Here is a 13,772-nt window from a genome sequence, read left to right as displayed (position 1 = left end):
TTATTCTGATATTTTATTTGTATATATGTTATAGTTTGATTGTAAATGAAGTTTCATTTTGAAAAGTCCAAAAAAAAGTTTACTTTACTTTCTCTTTTCTCTTTTATTTTCTTTTCTTAACTTTTCTTTACTTTATTTTCTTTACTTTCCTTTTTCTCTTTTGTATTTTTTTAGCTTACCCTGCTCTACTTATCTATTCTTTCTTTATTCCTTTCTGTTCTTTCATGAATAACAATGATTTTATTAAATGCATTTTTAAAATTCTGATTTTATTTAGTTTTTCTTGTATGTTCCTCTTTTGGATTATTTTCACTATCTTTTCTTTTCTTTTCATCTTCTTTTCTTTTTTATCTTATCTTTTTTTTGTTTTCTCCCTTTTTCCTTTTCTCCTTTTACTTTTCTTTGCTTTTCTATTCTATATTTTGTTTCACTTTCCCTTTTTTCTTTCCTTTTCTGTACTTTACCTTGCTTTACATTTCTTTTCTTTTTTTTACTTAAATTATTTTTTTCGTTAATTTACTTTCTTTAATTTTCTACTATTTACTTTTTTTCTTTACTTTCTTTTTTCTTTTCTTTGCTTTAGTTGACCTTACCTTTCCCTTTTCAATTCTTTTATTATATTTTATAGTATTTCCATTCCCTTTATTTTCCTTTCTTTTCTCTTCCCTTCCTTTTTTCCTTTTCTTTAATTTGCTTTTCTTTTATACACTTTTATTTTCTTTTCTTTACTTTACTTTGTTTCACTTAACTAAACTTTTCCTTTGTCTTTCTTTTCATTTCTTTTCATATATTTTCGTTTCTTTTCTTTCTCTTTCCTTCTTTTTCTTTTTCTTTATTTTCCATTACTTTCCTTTCTTTTCTTAATATGCTTTACTTATCTTTACTTTTCATATTTTCCTTTTTTCTCTTCTTTTATTTGCTTTTCAATTCTCTTTTCTTTTCTTTTATTCCGTTTCATTTCCTTTCTTTTCTTTCCTTTTATTTTCTTTCCTTTTTTTAAACCTTTCTTTTCTTTCAGTTTGTTTCTTTTCTTTACTTTTTTTCTTTTATCCTTTTCTTTTCTTTACTTTACTTTGTTTCACTTAACTCTACATTTTTTCTTCCTTTTTTCGTTGCTTTTATTTTCTATTATTTACTTTACTTTACTTTCCCTTTTCTTTTTTTCCCTTTTCTTTTCTTTACTTTGCTTTGTTTTACTTAACTCTACATTTCCTTTTTCTTCTTTTTTTTTCGTTTCTTTTAATCTATATCATTTTATTTTCTTTAATTCTTTTTTTTTCTTTTCATGCCCTTCCTTTCTTTTGCTTTTTTTTTATTTACTTTGTTTTACTTTACTTTATATTTTTCCCTTTCATCTTCTTTGAATTTAATTTTCGTTTCTCGTCTCTTTTCTTTCCTATTCTATATTATACTTTTATTTTATTTTCTTTTGATTAATTAATTTATCTTTACTTTGCCTATTTTCCTTTTTTTCTCCTCTTTTATTTTCTTTTCGTTTCTCTTCTCTTTTTTCTTTTCTTTTCATTTGTTTTTCTTTTATTTCCTTTTCTTTCCCTTTTTTAAACATTTCTTTTCTTTACTTTACTTTGTTTCACATAACTCTACATTTCTTTTTTCTTCCTTTTTGCGTTGTTTTGTTTTCTAATATTTACTTTATTTTCTCTTGTTTTCTTTTCTTTTCTTTACTTTGTTCACTTAACTCTACATTTCCTTTTTCTTCATTCTTTCGTTGCTTTTATTTTCTATTATTTACTTTCCCTTTTTTTAATTTTTTTAATTTTCTTTACTTTATTTTGTTTCACTTAAGTCTACAATTCCTTTTTCTTTTTTTTTCGTTTCTTTTATTTTATATCATTTTATTTTCAATTACTTCTTCTTTTTTTTTCATGCCCTTCCTTTCTTTTGCTTTTTTTTATTTACTTTGTTTTACTTTACTTTATATTTTTCCCTTTCATCTTCTTTGAATTTAATTTTCGTTTCTCTTCTCTTTTCTTTCCTATTCTATACTATACTTTTATTTTATTTTATTTTGATTAATTCACTTATCTTTACTTTGCCTATTTTCCTTTTTTTCTCCTCTTTTATTTACTTTTCGTTTCTCTTCTCTTTTTTCTTTTCTTTTCATTTGTTTTCTTGTCTTTCCTCTCCTTTCATTTTCTTTCCCTTTTTAAAACTTTTCTTTTTTTTCTTCCTTTTTTTTTACTTTATTTTCTTTTCTTAATATGCTTTACCTATCTTTACTTTTCCTATTTTCTTTTTTTTCTCTTTTTTTTATTTGCTTTTCGTTTCTCTTCTCTTTTCTTTTCTTTTTATTTGTTTTCTTTTCTTTGCTTTTCTTTTCTTTCCCTTTTTAAAACTTCTTTTCTTTACTTTGTTTCACTTAACTCTACATTTCTTTTTTCTTCCTTTTTGCGTTGTTTTGTTTTCTAATATTTACTTTACTTTCTCTTGTTTTCTTTTCTTTCCTTTACTTTACTTTGTTCACTTAACTCTACATTTCCTTTTTCTTCCTTCTTTCGTTGCTTTTATTTTCTATTATTTACTTTACTTTACTTTCCCTTTTCTCTGTTTTTTCTTTTCTTTTCTTTACTTTATTTTTTTTTCACTTAACTCTACATTTCCTTTTTTTTCATTACTCTACTTTGCTCCAATTTTTCGTTGCTTTACTTTCCCTCTTTCAATTCTTTTATTTTGTTTAGTTACCTTGCCTTACTTATCTATTTTGTTTTTCCCTTTCTGATCTTTAATTTACGTTGCTTAACTTTACTTCATTATTATTTTCTTTGATATGCTATACTTTTTCTTTTCTCTCTTTTTTTTACTTTTAATTATTTTATTTAATTTTGTTCTCTTTTTTGTTCCTTTTACTTCCTTTTCCTTTCTTTTTCTTTTAAATTTTTCTTTCCCTTTTTTTACTTTCCGTTTTTTCTTTCTTTTCTTTTCCTTTATTTTCAATTGTTTACTTTCCCTTTTTCTTTTCTTTAATTTACTTTACCTTTTCTTTTCTTCTATTTACTTAACTTTACTTAAAGCAAATGAGCTTAACTTTTCTTTTATCTTATATCATTTCTTCTCTTTTGCCTCTTTTCTTTTCGTTTTCCTTTCCTTTTTTCCTCTCTTTTATTTTCTTTTCTCTACTTTTTTAAATTTTCTTTTCTTTACTTTGCTTTGTCTCTTAATTATCTTTTAATTGTTTTTTGTTCTGTGCTTGCTCTTCTTTTTCTTTTCTTATCTTTACTTTTCTTCATTTTCTATACTTGTTTCTTGACTTGTCTTTCCTTTTTTTTTATTCCTGTTTTTTTATTTTTTTTTCTCTTTCATTTCCTTTTCTTTCATTTCTTTCGCTTTCTTTACTTTACATTTCTTTTCCTTTTTTTCCTTTTCCAGTCTGCCCTTTTTTCTTTTTTGTTATTATATACTTTACTTTTTCTTTTCTTATACATTTTTTTTTACTTTATTTTCTTTTTCTTTTTCTTTTCCTTTCTTTTCTTTATTTTACTTTCCCTTTTTTCTTTCCTTTTCTAATTTCATTGTACTTTATTTTTCTTTTCTATTCTTTACCTTTCTTTTCTTTTCTCTCTCTCTTTTATGCATTACTTTACTTTTTCTCTTCTTATCATTTCTTCACTTTAATTTTTCTTTTCGTTTCTATTCTATATTTTACTTTATTTTCCTTTCTCCTTCTTTTCTTTCCTTACTCTAATTATTTTCCTTTCTTTCTTTCTTTTCCTTTCTTTCTTTTCCTTTCCTTTCTTTTCTTTCCTTCTTTTTTTGTTTTTTTTACTAGATAATCTTTTTGATTTTTCTTTCCTTTAATTTACTTTGCTTTGCTTAACTCAACTTAACCTTTTTTTCTTATTTCTTCTATTCTTTTCTAGTGTTTACTTTGCCCTCGTTTTTAGTCTTTACTTTGCAATGCTTTCCTTAGCTTTTATTTTATTCGATTCGATTCTCGTTTTTTCTCTCATGCATGTAAAAATCTATATCTATTTTCCTGAGAATTAGAATGGTAGGATTACATCAGGAGTTATATGAATGGCTTTTACTTTACCTTTCTGCTGAAATTAGGTATAAAATATAATCGCGAATATACCTAATTTATAACATCCAGTAAGCATAGTGGAAAAAATTGACACATTTCGACATTGTTTGACTACTGTTTGATTATCAGGAAAAGAAAAAAAAAATGTGCGCCCAATGTGGGGCTCGAACCCACGACCCTGGGATTAAGAGTCCCATGCTCTACCGACTGAGCTAACCGGGCTGGCGAGCATTGTAGGGTATGATAGCTTAGTAGAAAATTGGCTTACGCCATCTCGAGAGTGATGAGGTTCGCAATCCATCCATAGAAATACCGTCTGTCATGTATTTGAGTTTCATTTCTATGTGCCATGATTCCAATGATGCCAATGATAGTGGATCTTTTGACAACGCTTTTCTTTTTATTGTAATGTGACTGCAGAAATAAAATCAATTAACTCTTCACACAAGTGCAATAAACATTCCTCTTTTTAGCATTTAATCAATAACTATGATTTCTTTCCAGACAACTCATACATTTTCTTTTTTGTTTTAATTTTGAATTCATTTTTCTTTCTTTTATGTTCTTTTAGGGTTTTTGTTCTTTTTCTTTCCTTTTATTTTATTTTCTTATTTTTCCCCTTTCCTTTCTTTACTTTATTTTTCCTTCTTTCTTTTCTTTCTTTTTTCTTTTCTATACTTACTTTACTTTCCCTTTTTCCTTTTCTTTACTTTATTTTGCTCTACCTTACTTTCATTTTCTATTCTTTTTTTTTTCGTTTCTTTTCTTTTCCTTTCCCTTCTTTCCTTCTTTTTCCTTTTTTTTACTTTACTTATTTTCTTCTTTTCTCTTCTTTTTTTTCCCTTGCTTTACTTTTCTTTCCTTTTCTGTAATTTACTTTGCTCTACTTAATTACTTTACTTTCTTTGCTTTTTCTTTTCCATTTCTTTTTCTTTTATTAACTTTACTTTACTTTCTCCCTTTGGTCTTTTGTTTATTTTACCTTGACTTTATTTTCTATCATTTTTCGTTTTTTCGTTTCTTTTTTTTTTATTTTGTACTTTATTTTTGTTCTCAACTTTTCTTTACTTTACTTTCTTTTCATTTGTTTTAAATTCTCATCTTTTGTTTGCTTTACTTTACTTTACTTTTCTTTGCTTGAATTCATTTTACCATACTTAACTGTTCTATTTTTAACTCTACTTTCGATATTTCTGTTCTTTTCTTATATTACTTTGCTTTACTTATTGAACGCTTCTTTTTTCTGCTTTTTTTAACTTTTTCTTTTCAACTTTTTTTTTGCTTTACACTTTTTTATTTTTTATTTTTTTCTCTTTTTTTTCTTTACTTTACTTTGCTTTTCTTTTATTTTCAATTCTTTTCTTATTTTATCTTTTGTTTATTTTTCTTTTCTTTTTAAGTTTTGACTTTACTTCGCTTTCTTCTTTTTCTTTTCTTCTATTTTCTTTACTTTACTTTTAACTTTTCTTTCCTAAATATATTCTATACGTTTTTTTCTTTTTTCGTCTTTTTTTCTTTATTTTCCTTTCTTTGATGTAATTTATTTTTTTATTTTCCTATCTTTGATGTAATTTATTTTTTTATTTTCTTCACTTTATTTTATCCTTTACTTTAGTTTCCGTCGTTCCTTTTTCTCTTCGTTTCTTTACTTTGCTTTGCTTTACTTTAACTTTAATTTTCTTTAGTCTACTTTACTTTACTCTATTTTACTTTATTTATTTTTCTTTTCTATTCTATTCTTTTATTTAGTTAACCTTTCTTTACTTTTTTAATCTTTAAAAAAAATTTAATCTTATTTCATTTTATTTAATTTATCTTTTTCATTTTATTTTTATCTTTTTATATACTTTACTTTTTTTATTTTCTTATGTTTTTTTCCCTTTACTTATTTTTTATTTCTTTTCTTTGCTTTGCTTTATTTAACGTTATTATTCTTTTGTTTTCTTTCTTTTCTTTATTTTACTTTATTTTATCTTATTTTATTTCACTTCGATTTATTTTTCTTTCACTCCTTTTCTATTGTTTACTTTACTTTCCATTTTCTATTCTTTTCTTTACTTTACTTTGCTTTACTTAATGAACGTTGCTTGCCTTCTCTTTTCTTTGATTTTCCTTTATTTCTTTTTCCTTTTTACTTTGCTATTCTTTGCTTTTCATTTTTCTCCTTATCTTATATTTTTCTTTACCTATCTTTTCTTTCATATTCTGTACGTTTTTTAATTATTTTTGTTACTTTTCTTTAGTATGTTTTAACTTACTTCACTTATTTCTTTTCTTTTCTTTTCTTTTCTTTTCTTTACTTTATTTTACTTTGCTTTACCTTTCTTTTCTTTTCCTTTCTTTACTTTAGTTTTTTCCTCACTTTTCCTTTCTTTACTTTACCTGGCTTTACTTTAACTTTCCCTTTCTTTACTTTGCTTTACTTAACGTTGCTATTCTTTTATTTTGTTTCTTTTTTCTATTTTACTTTACTTTACTTTTCTTTTCTCTCCTTTTCTATTCTTAAGTTTACTTTCATTTTTTCCATTCTTTTCTTTACTTTTATTTGCTTTTCTTTATGAGCGTTTCTTGTTTTCTCTTTTTTTGAATTTTCCTATCTTTTTCTTCCTTTTTTCTACATATTTTACTTTACTTGACTTTATTTTCCTTTTCTATTTTTTTCTGTTTCCTTCACTTTGCTTTTCGTTTTTTTTCCCTTATCTTTCCTTTACTTTACTTTCCTTTTCAATTTATCTTTTCTTTTCTTTAATTTAGTTTATTTTACTTTACTTTTTTCTTTTTTTTATTTACTTTATTTTACTTTGCTTTTCTTTCCTATTCTTTATTCTACCCTTTTTTTCCCCATTGACTTTACTTTCCGTTTTCTTTTCAATACTTTACTTTACTTTATCTTTTCTTTTCTTTAATTTAGAGGGGTACCTTGGATAAATGATGATTTTTTGGTGTTAGCACGCGAAAGGGATTATTATCGAAAGCAATTTAGAAAAACAAGATTAATTTATTGGTGGAATAAATTTCAGTTTTCCCGTAACAGAGCTAATAACTTGATTAAAAATTTGAAAAAGAAGTATTATCAGGACAAATTTAAGGACTGCGAAAATGACATAAAAAAGAACTGGAACATTTTATCGAAGCTTATACCTAAGAAAAATAAAACCACGAGTCATGATGTTAAATTAACAATTGATAATGATCAAATACCTAACAATGAAATAGCTCACGTTCTAAACAAAGCCTTTAATGAAGTCGGCTCAAGGTTGCAAGCCGCTTCGGGTAATTTCTCGAAAGATTTATTAAACAATTTACAAACTCTGTTTATTCCAGATTGTGAATTTAAATTTTATGCAATAAAAAAGGAGTATGTTTTGAAAGAACTATTACATATTGATTGTTCGAAAGCGGTCGGAGTAGATGGCATTCACCCTAAGTTTCTTAAGCTGGCAGCAGAGAGTATAGCTGGCCCTTTAACCCATTTATTTAATGCAACTTTACAAACTAGTGTTATTCCAGAAGAGTTTAAAACAGCAAGAATTACTCCTGTACATAAGGGAGGATCATTTGATATTGACAATTATAGACCAATTTCTGTGCTTCCAGTCCTGTCCAAAATACTAGAGAGAGCAATACATGATCAATTGTATAAGTACTTAAATGTAAATGATCTACTTGCAAATTGTCAGTCTGGCTTCAGACCGTCTTATTCTACTGCCACTTGTCTAACTGAGATTACAGACTTTTTGTATGATAAAATGGACCGAAAACATGTTACTGGTGGTATTTTCTTGGACTTACGCAAAGCTTTTGATGTTATTCCTCACAATTTTATACTTGCAAAACTTAAGTACTATGGTATTACTGGCAATGAATACAACTGGATGGAATCGTATTTAACAGACAGAAGGCAATTTGTAATGATTAACAGTTGTCGCAGTGAATTTTTGAAGATAAGATCAGGTGTCCCACAAGGATCTATACTGGGTCCATTGATATTTTGTATTTTTATTAATGACATGTGTAATTTGAAATTGCATGTACATTCTAAAATGTCTCTTTATGCTGATGATACCGCCATTTTTAATCACGGTGAATCAATTAAGGAGGTACAAAAGTATTTGCAAGATGATTTTGATTCAATAAGTAAATGGCTAGACTTAAATAATATGCATTTACACCCGCAATAAACAAAAGCCATGGTATTTGGTCAAAAGAAAAAGTTGAGGGGTGCTCATTTGTCAGTGAAATTCAGGAACATACAATTAGAAAATGTAAAAAAGATTAAATACTTAGGTGTCATGCTTGATCCGGGCTTGACTTGGTGCGAACATATTACTAATATCGTTTGTAAAATATCTCGGGCAATAGGTTGTGTAAGGCGGATTAAGCACTTACTGTCCTTTGATATTATGAAGAAGCTGTACTTTTCTATGATTTTACCTTACATTGATTATTGTATTACATCTTGGGGAAGCAGTGCAAAAATACATTTAGATAAGATACAAAAACTTCAAAATAAATATGCCAGAATGCTTTTGAAAAAAAGATTATAATACATCACAAATTTCTTTGTTGCAGTCACTGAAGTGGCAATCAGTAGATCAGCGTATAAAATATCAGTATTGTGTTCTTGTATATAAAATAATGAATGATTTAGGTCCAAATTATTTAAAACCTTTAGTATGTAAACGGCCCGTGAAATACAGGACACGGTATTCTTTACGATGCCCCCTTCAGCTTCCCAAAGCTAGAATTGAACATAAAAGAAAATCTTTCGCATATGTCGGACCCAAATTATTTAATGCACTTCCTTCAAATTTACAAGTTTGTACCTCCTTGTTAGTTTTTAAAAAATTATGCAAAGCCTTTCATACGAATTGAGCGAAATGATATTCCATTGATTTACAATGCTATGTATGTTTAAATTGTCACTTCCCACTCTATATTTTGGTGTTAATTGTTTCTGATGTTAGATATTTTGTATTTTGTATTTTTGATGTTGTTTGTTGTTGTTGTTCATAGTTATCTTGACATGTATTTTAAACTGCAGGGCGCCTTTGTAAAGCAGTTTTAAGAACTGAACAGGCCTACCCTGCAGTATAAAATAAATAAAACAAAATAAATAAATAACAAATAAATAAATTTAGTTTATTTTACTTTACTTTTTTCTTTTTTTTCTTTACTTTATTTTACTTTGCTTTACTTTTCTTTTATTTCTTTTATTTTCTATTCTAAAGTTTATTTTACTTTTTTTCTTCTCTTTCCTCTTTTTCTTTTTTTTTCTTTCTTTTTCTTTTCCTTTCCTTACTTTTCCTTTTCCTTTTCTTTTCTTTTCCTTTTTTTTCTTTGCTTTTCTTTTTTTTTTCTTCCCTTTCTTTTCGTCTTATTTTTTTATTCATATATGTCTGCTAGTGCATGGTGTACTGCGCCAACAGAATTAAAAAAGCGATATATGGTATCATATATTATCCTCTATCTGTTATTATTATTTTTTTATGGGTAATGGATTTTCGGAGTAATATTACAATAATTTTTGGGGAGGGTGGTGTCCCAAGTCCCTATATTTGCGCTATAGTGACATATGGGGCCCGTTTTTAACACAGGGCAAAAACTCCGGTAAAAACAACCTGAGTTTTCTCAGGTAAAAAGTTTTATGCAACGGACCCCAGGTTAGATTACATAGTTTTAACCATCTTTTGTTTTTATATATTGCAGATAACACTCTTCGAAGAGGTATCACGATTAAACGCATCTATTGCGGGAATTGAGGTAAGAAACAGTATGATCGTTGTAAGTTTCAAAACTTTTGTTTTGCGGGAATTGAGAAAAGAAACAGTATGATCATTATAAGTTTTCAAAACTTTTGTTTTACCTTGAATGTAAACTGACATACTCTTACTATCAAGTTCTCATTCTATATTGCAAAATTAGCATCAATGAGTCTATACTGATTTTTTTTCTTTATTCATCTATCTTGATGTTGCTCTAAACAAAATATGTAAGGTGTGTATATACTGAATCACTTTGGATATTCAATTTCCGGTCAATTTGTATGATGATAAAAAAATGATCTCATATTTTATGTTAAGTCGAAATAAAAAAACAGAATGATATATGAACATATCATTAAGTGTTTTTGTTCTAGCTCCTTCTAATAATTGTTTATGCCATGTCCTTATTGATAATTTTTGGTTGATTCCTTTCATTTTCTATTCTTCATTTTCACTATTTTTTTTATATTGTCGTTAGGCAAGATCACTTATTTACCTATACGTAGTATTTATTTCAAAATTACCTATCCACCTATAAGTTTTATTTATCATTCTTGTGAGCAGATAGTTGCTAGTGACGTCTTTGACTCAGTATCCACTTTGGCAGACTTTATACAGGACGAGGCTGGGCCTATAGTTGTACAGGTATGTACATCTTTTTTTGGGGAGGGGTTAGGTAGGGTTATTTAATAAATCCCAAGGTGTTTACACGCAAAACAACGAAACCGATGAAAGAACAGATGTGCTTAAAAATGAAGTTTTAAAAAGATTTTCATTATTCAGATAAGAAGAGAAGATTAATACATAACGAAACTGCAATTCAATTACGGAACATATTTATAGCTACGGATATCTCCTCAGCCCTTGAGGTGAAGCTATCTATTATTATTTGAAATATGCCTCTAGATTTATTTAAAAAAAACATTTTTACATTGAAAGTTTATGAAAATGTAGCATACTTTCTTTGCTTAGCATGAATTGATTCGCAATTTAGATTGATCTGTTTTTACATAGAACTTAAAAGGTAACATGGATGTCATTTGTTTCAGTGAGGTACTCATCCTTTTCAGTTTTAAATAAGAGCGCTAGAAAAAAAAAAAAAATTGGCGCTACGCGCTTGCATTATTTGATTACCGATATACCTGCCGTTATTCTTTTCATAAATTCCCACAAACATGACAAACAGTCATTGAAATGCCCCCCCCCCCCTATCCGGCCTGGAGCAGGCCGATATAAATACTTTCCAGCGCTTTTCATTCGCAGTAATATTGTTTAGTTATACGCCTCCTTGCTTTTCATGATTAGAAAAGGTGCTTGGAATGTTTCGTTTTTCAACTCACCCCCCCCCCCTAAAAAAGTGCATTTTCATCTTAATGCTTTCACAAGTAATATATATATATTCTCTGCTTGTTTTATGTAACAGGGCCTGGAAACTTACATTGATAGCATACTTTTACTGGCAGATCAGTTCATCGATGAAGTCTTGAGAAGGGTAAGTATATATAAAAAACATTTATATGGTATTAAAATATTTTGCGTTAATTATTGAGGAGGATCTCACGTGGCCCCATAAAAAAGGCCGTTGCAAAAATTTTCTGTGCTAGGTAAACATTTGAGGGGCCTAAAATAAGTACTCAATAATTAAATGATGAATATAAATTCAGTGATTTATTATCTCAAAGAAAAACCAACAAATGTGCCTATATTATCATCCCTCGATCAAGATTAAGGTAATTATTTTGATACTTCACATCGGTGCATGGCGGGGTAGGGGCGACACCGAGATGGAAATAATTCAAAACACAATACTAAATTGTGTTTCTTCACATGAAGGTGTGTCAAGGGGGGGGGGATATCATTTGGTTGGAGCGATGGTCCTCTTTTTTGCTTGTCAGATAATCTTTTAAGAAAAAGTGGGCCCCCGTTTGGGCCCCTTCTGGTCAATCCACAGCTGCATGCTAAATTTCTTGCTCATACTGCTTCGTATAGCAAAATAATTGATTGTGTCATAATAAAATAATTTAAATATAAAGTTTGTATACACTGTTTGCATAAGTATATTGCCTATCTTGTACATAAAATGTTCATGTTCATTGTTCACTAATATATCAAGTTGTACTGACACTGAACGACACATACCACAATAGTTGGAAATGGAAATAAACGAAATGAATTGAAAAAAAAAATGAAATGTAGTGTATGTCAGCAATATACATGTAAGTAGGGCCTGAAGATTATAACAGGAATAAATCAAATCACACCAAATGAAAACATAGTTTCTTTCACTTGGAATAATGATCTGCGCAAAATGTACATCCTCTTAATACGTTTACACCTACCCTCTCTCTCTCTCTTTAGATTCAAGATGATATGGGACGATGTGGTATTGTTCGTAACATCTATGATGCTGTCGTCGGGTCGCTATGTCTATTTTTCTTGCCGGGTTTGGTAAGAAAATCTATTTTATATCCATTAACAAATTTCTTCGAAATAAAAGCTTTCCTTTTGACTCCAAATGACACTTTAAATTAAGCATTTATATCGTGTTTTTTTTTCCATTTATGTATCTATATAGGGTAGCAAGTAATTCATTTTCTTTAAAAAGATATAATTACAATTTTCGGTTTGATTTGAGAGCACTAATCAACCTTTTACCTTTCTTTTTAAGAACGTCTTCTGGTTCGCCTTGTCGGCAGTCTCATTCGCCCTTATTCCCAGCATCGTATTCAAAGTCCGACTCGCTAAGTATCTCCGACGTCCTACTCATTATGCTTCTCAAGGAGAACCTATCTTCAACGGCGTCGCCGTCTATCCTCCAACACCAAGGTGAGTTATAAAGAAAAATGATATTATTTTATTTCAAAATCCCCTCATGCCGGGGGGGGGGGGGGCTTTTTCCCGTTTCGCTTTTTTTATATCAACTGATGCATTATATCCATATTTCTTTTTGTTCTTTCCCTCACTCTCTTTCTTTCTGTGTCTCTTTCTTTTCTAGAGGTGACCACATTTTAGTCAAATTGTGATTAAACTACCAAACAAAAGCTAATCCCAGCACCATGTTTAAATGTTGCTGTATAATAACAATTATTATTAAGAAATAGAACATTTTGTGTTGTTTTATAAACAGTAGAATAATTACAAGAATGGTGGGCCTGTAAAAGTAATTGACGTGGTATTATAAAGACTAGGAAAGGAGAACGGAGAAGTCACAAAGAGTATCAAATGCCCCCAGATTTTTTTTTTTTTTTTTTTTTTTGGGGGGGGGGGGTCATGGGGAAGGGTGATCATAATCTGGATTAAACAAAATCACTTCCCTGCAGTAATCTTGGATTCACATCTATAATAATGTGTATAAATGTTTTTTTTCCCCAGTGGCACTCCCCAAAGCTCCACCCCGGGAACACCGTTGAGCATGAGACGTGGCCTCAGTGAAAGTCTCGTCAACATTAGAATACCCCGTTCCTTGGCATCCAAAATCACTGGTTCAGGAAACCCAGAAAGTCACAATTGATAACGTCATAATCATTACGATCTTGCAACACCTAGTACGACGTATAGATACTGTGTATATTATGTTTAGTCTATACAGTAAGTTGAACTAGCATAAATTGAAAAATAAAATTGAAGAATACATTTTTATTGATGAAATAAAAAGATAAAACGATAGAAATAGATAAGAATAATAAACGGCTGAATTGAACATAAAATTATATCGAATTGAAACAAAATGAAAGCTAGGTGTCATTTAAATGCTTTATTTATTGGGGGAGCAAATCATTAAAGGTAATCATATTTCACTGATAATGCAGTCGACCCCACCTTTTAATACTATTTTTAATTATAATGGTATTTCAATTAAGTTTTGATAAATTGATTTTCCTCACTAAAATGTTAATCTATTGTATATTTGTATATAATGTTGGCACTTTTTTTTTTACTTTGATTAAATTTCAAATGAAACGATA

The 13,772-nt window shown here is 28.4% G+C and overlaps 1 protein-coding gene and 1 non-coding gene across 2 annotated transcripts; one reads left to right on the top strand and one right to left on the bottom strand.

Moving 5' to 3' along the window:
• Positions 1 to 4,191: 4,191 nt before the first annotated feature.
• On the bottom strand, positions 4,192 to 4,264 carry TRNAK-CUU (transfer RNA lysine (anticodon CUU)). Its single transcript has one exon. It is a non-coding gene; the product is annotated as a tRNA-Lys (tRNA).
• A 3,018-nt stretch (positions 4,265 to 7,282) lies between these two features.
• On the top strand, positions 7,283 to 13,772 carry LOC129272490 (prominin-1-A-like). Its single transcript, XM_064107888.1, has 7 exons — positions 7,283 to 7,315; positions 9,752 to 9,805; positions 10,372 to 10,452; positions 11,231 to 11,299; positions 12,166 to 12,255; positions 12,476 to 12,633; positions 13,180 to 13,772. Exons 1-7 carry the CDS (start codon positions 7,283 to 7,285, stop codon positions 13,316 to 13,318), a joined length of 624 nt encoding a protein of 207 aa, XP_063963958.1. The 3' UTR covers positions 13,319 to 13,772.

This window comes from Lytechinus pictus, chromosome 12 (genome assembly GCF_037042905.1).
Source record: "Lytechinus pictus isolate F3 Inbred chromosome 12, Lp3.0, whole genome shotgun sequence".
Classification (NCBI taxonomy): Eukaryota; Metazoa; Echinodermata; class Echinoidea; order Temnopleuroida; family Toxopneustidae; genus Lytechinus; species Lytechinus pictus.
This window is presented reverse-complemented; position numbering and strand designations above follow the sequence as displayed.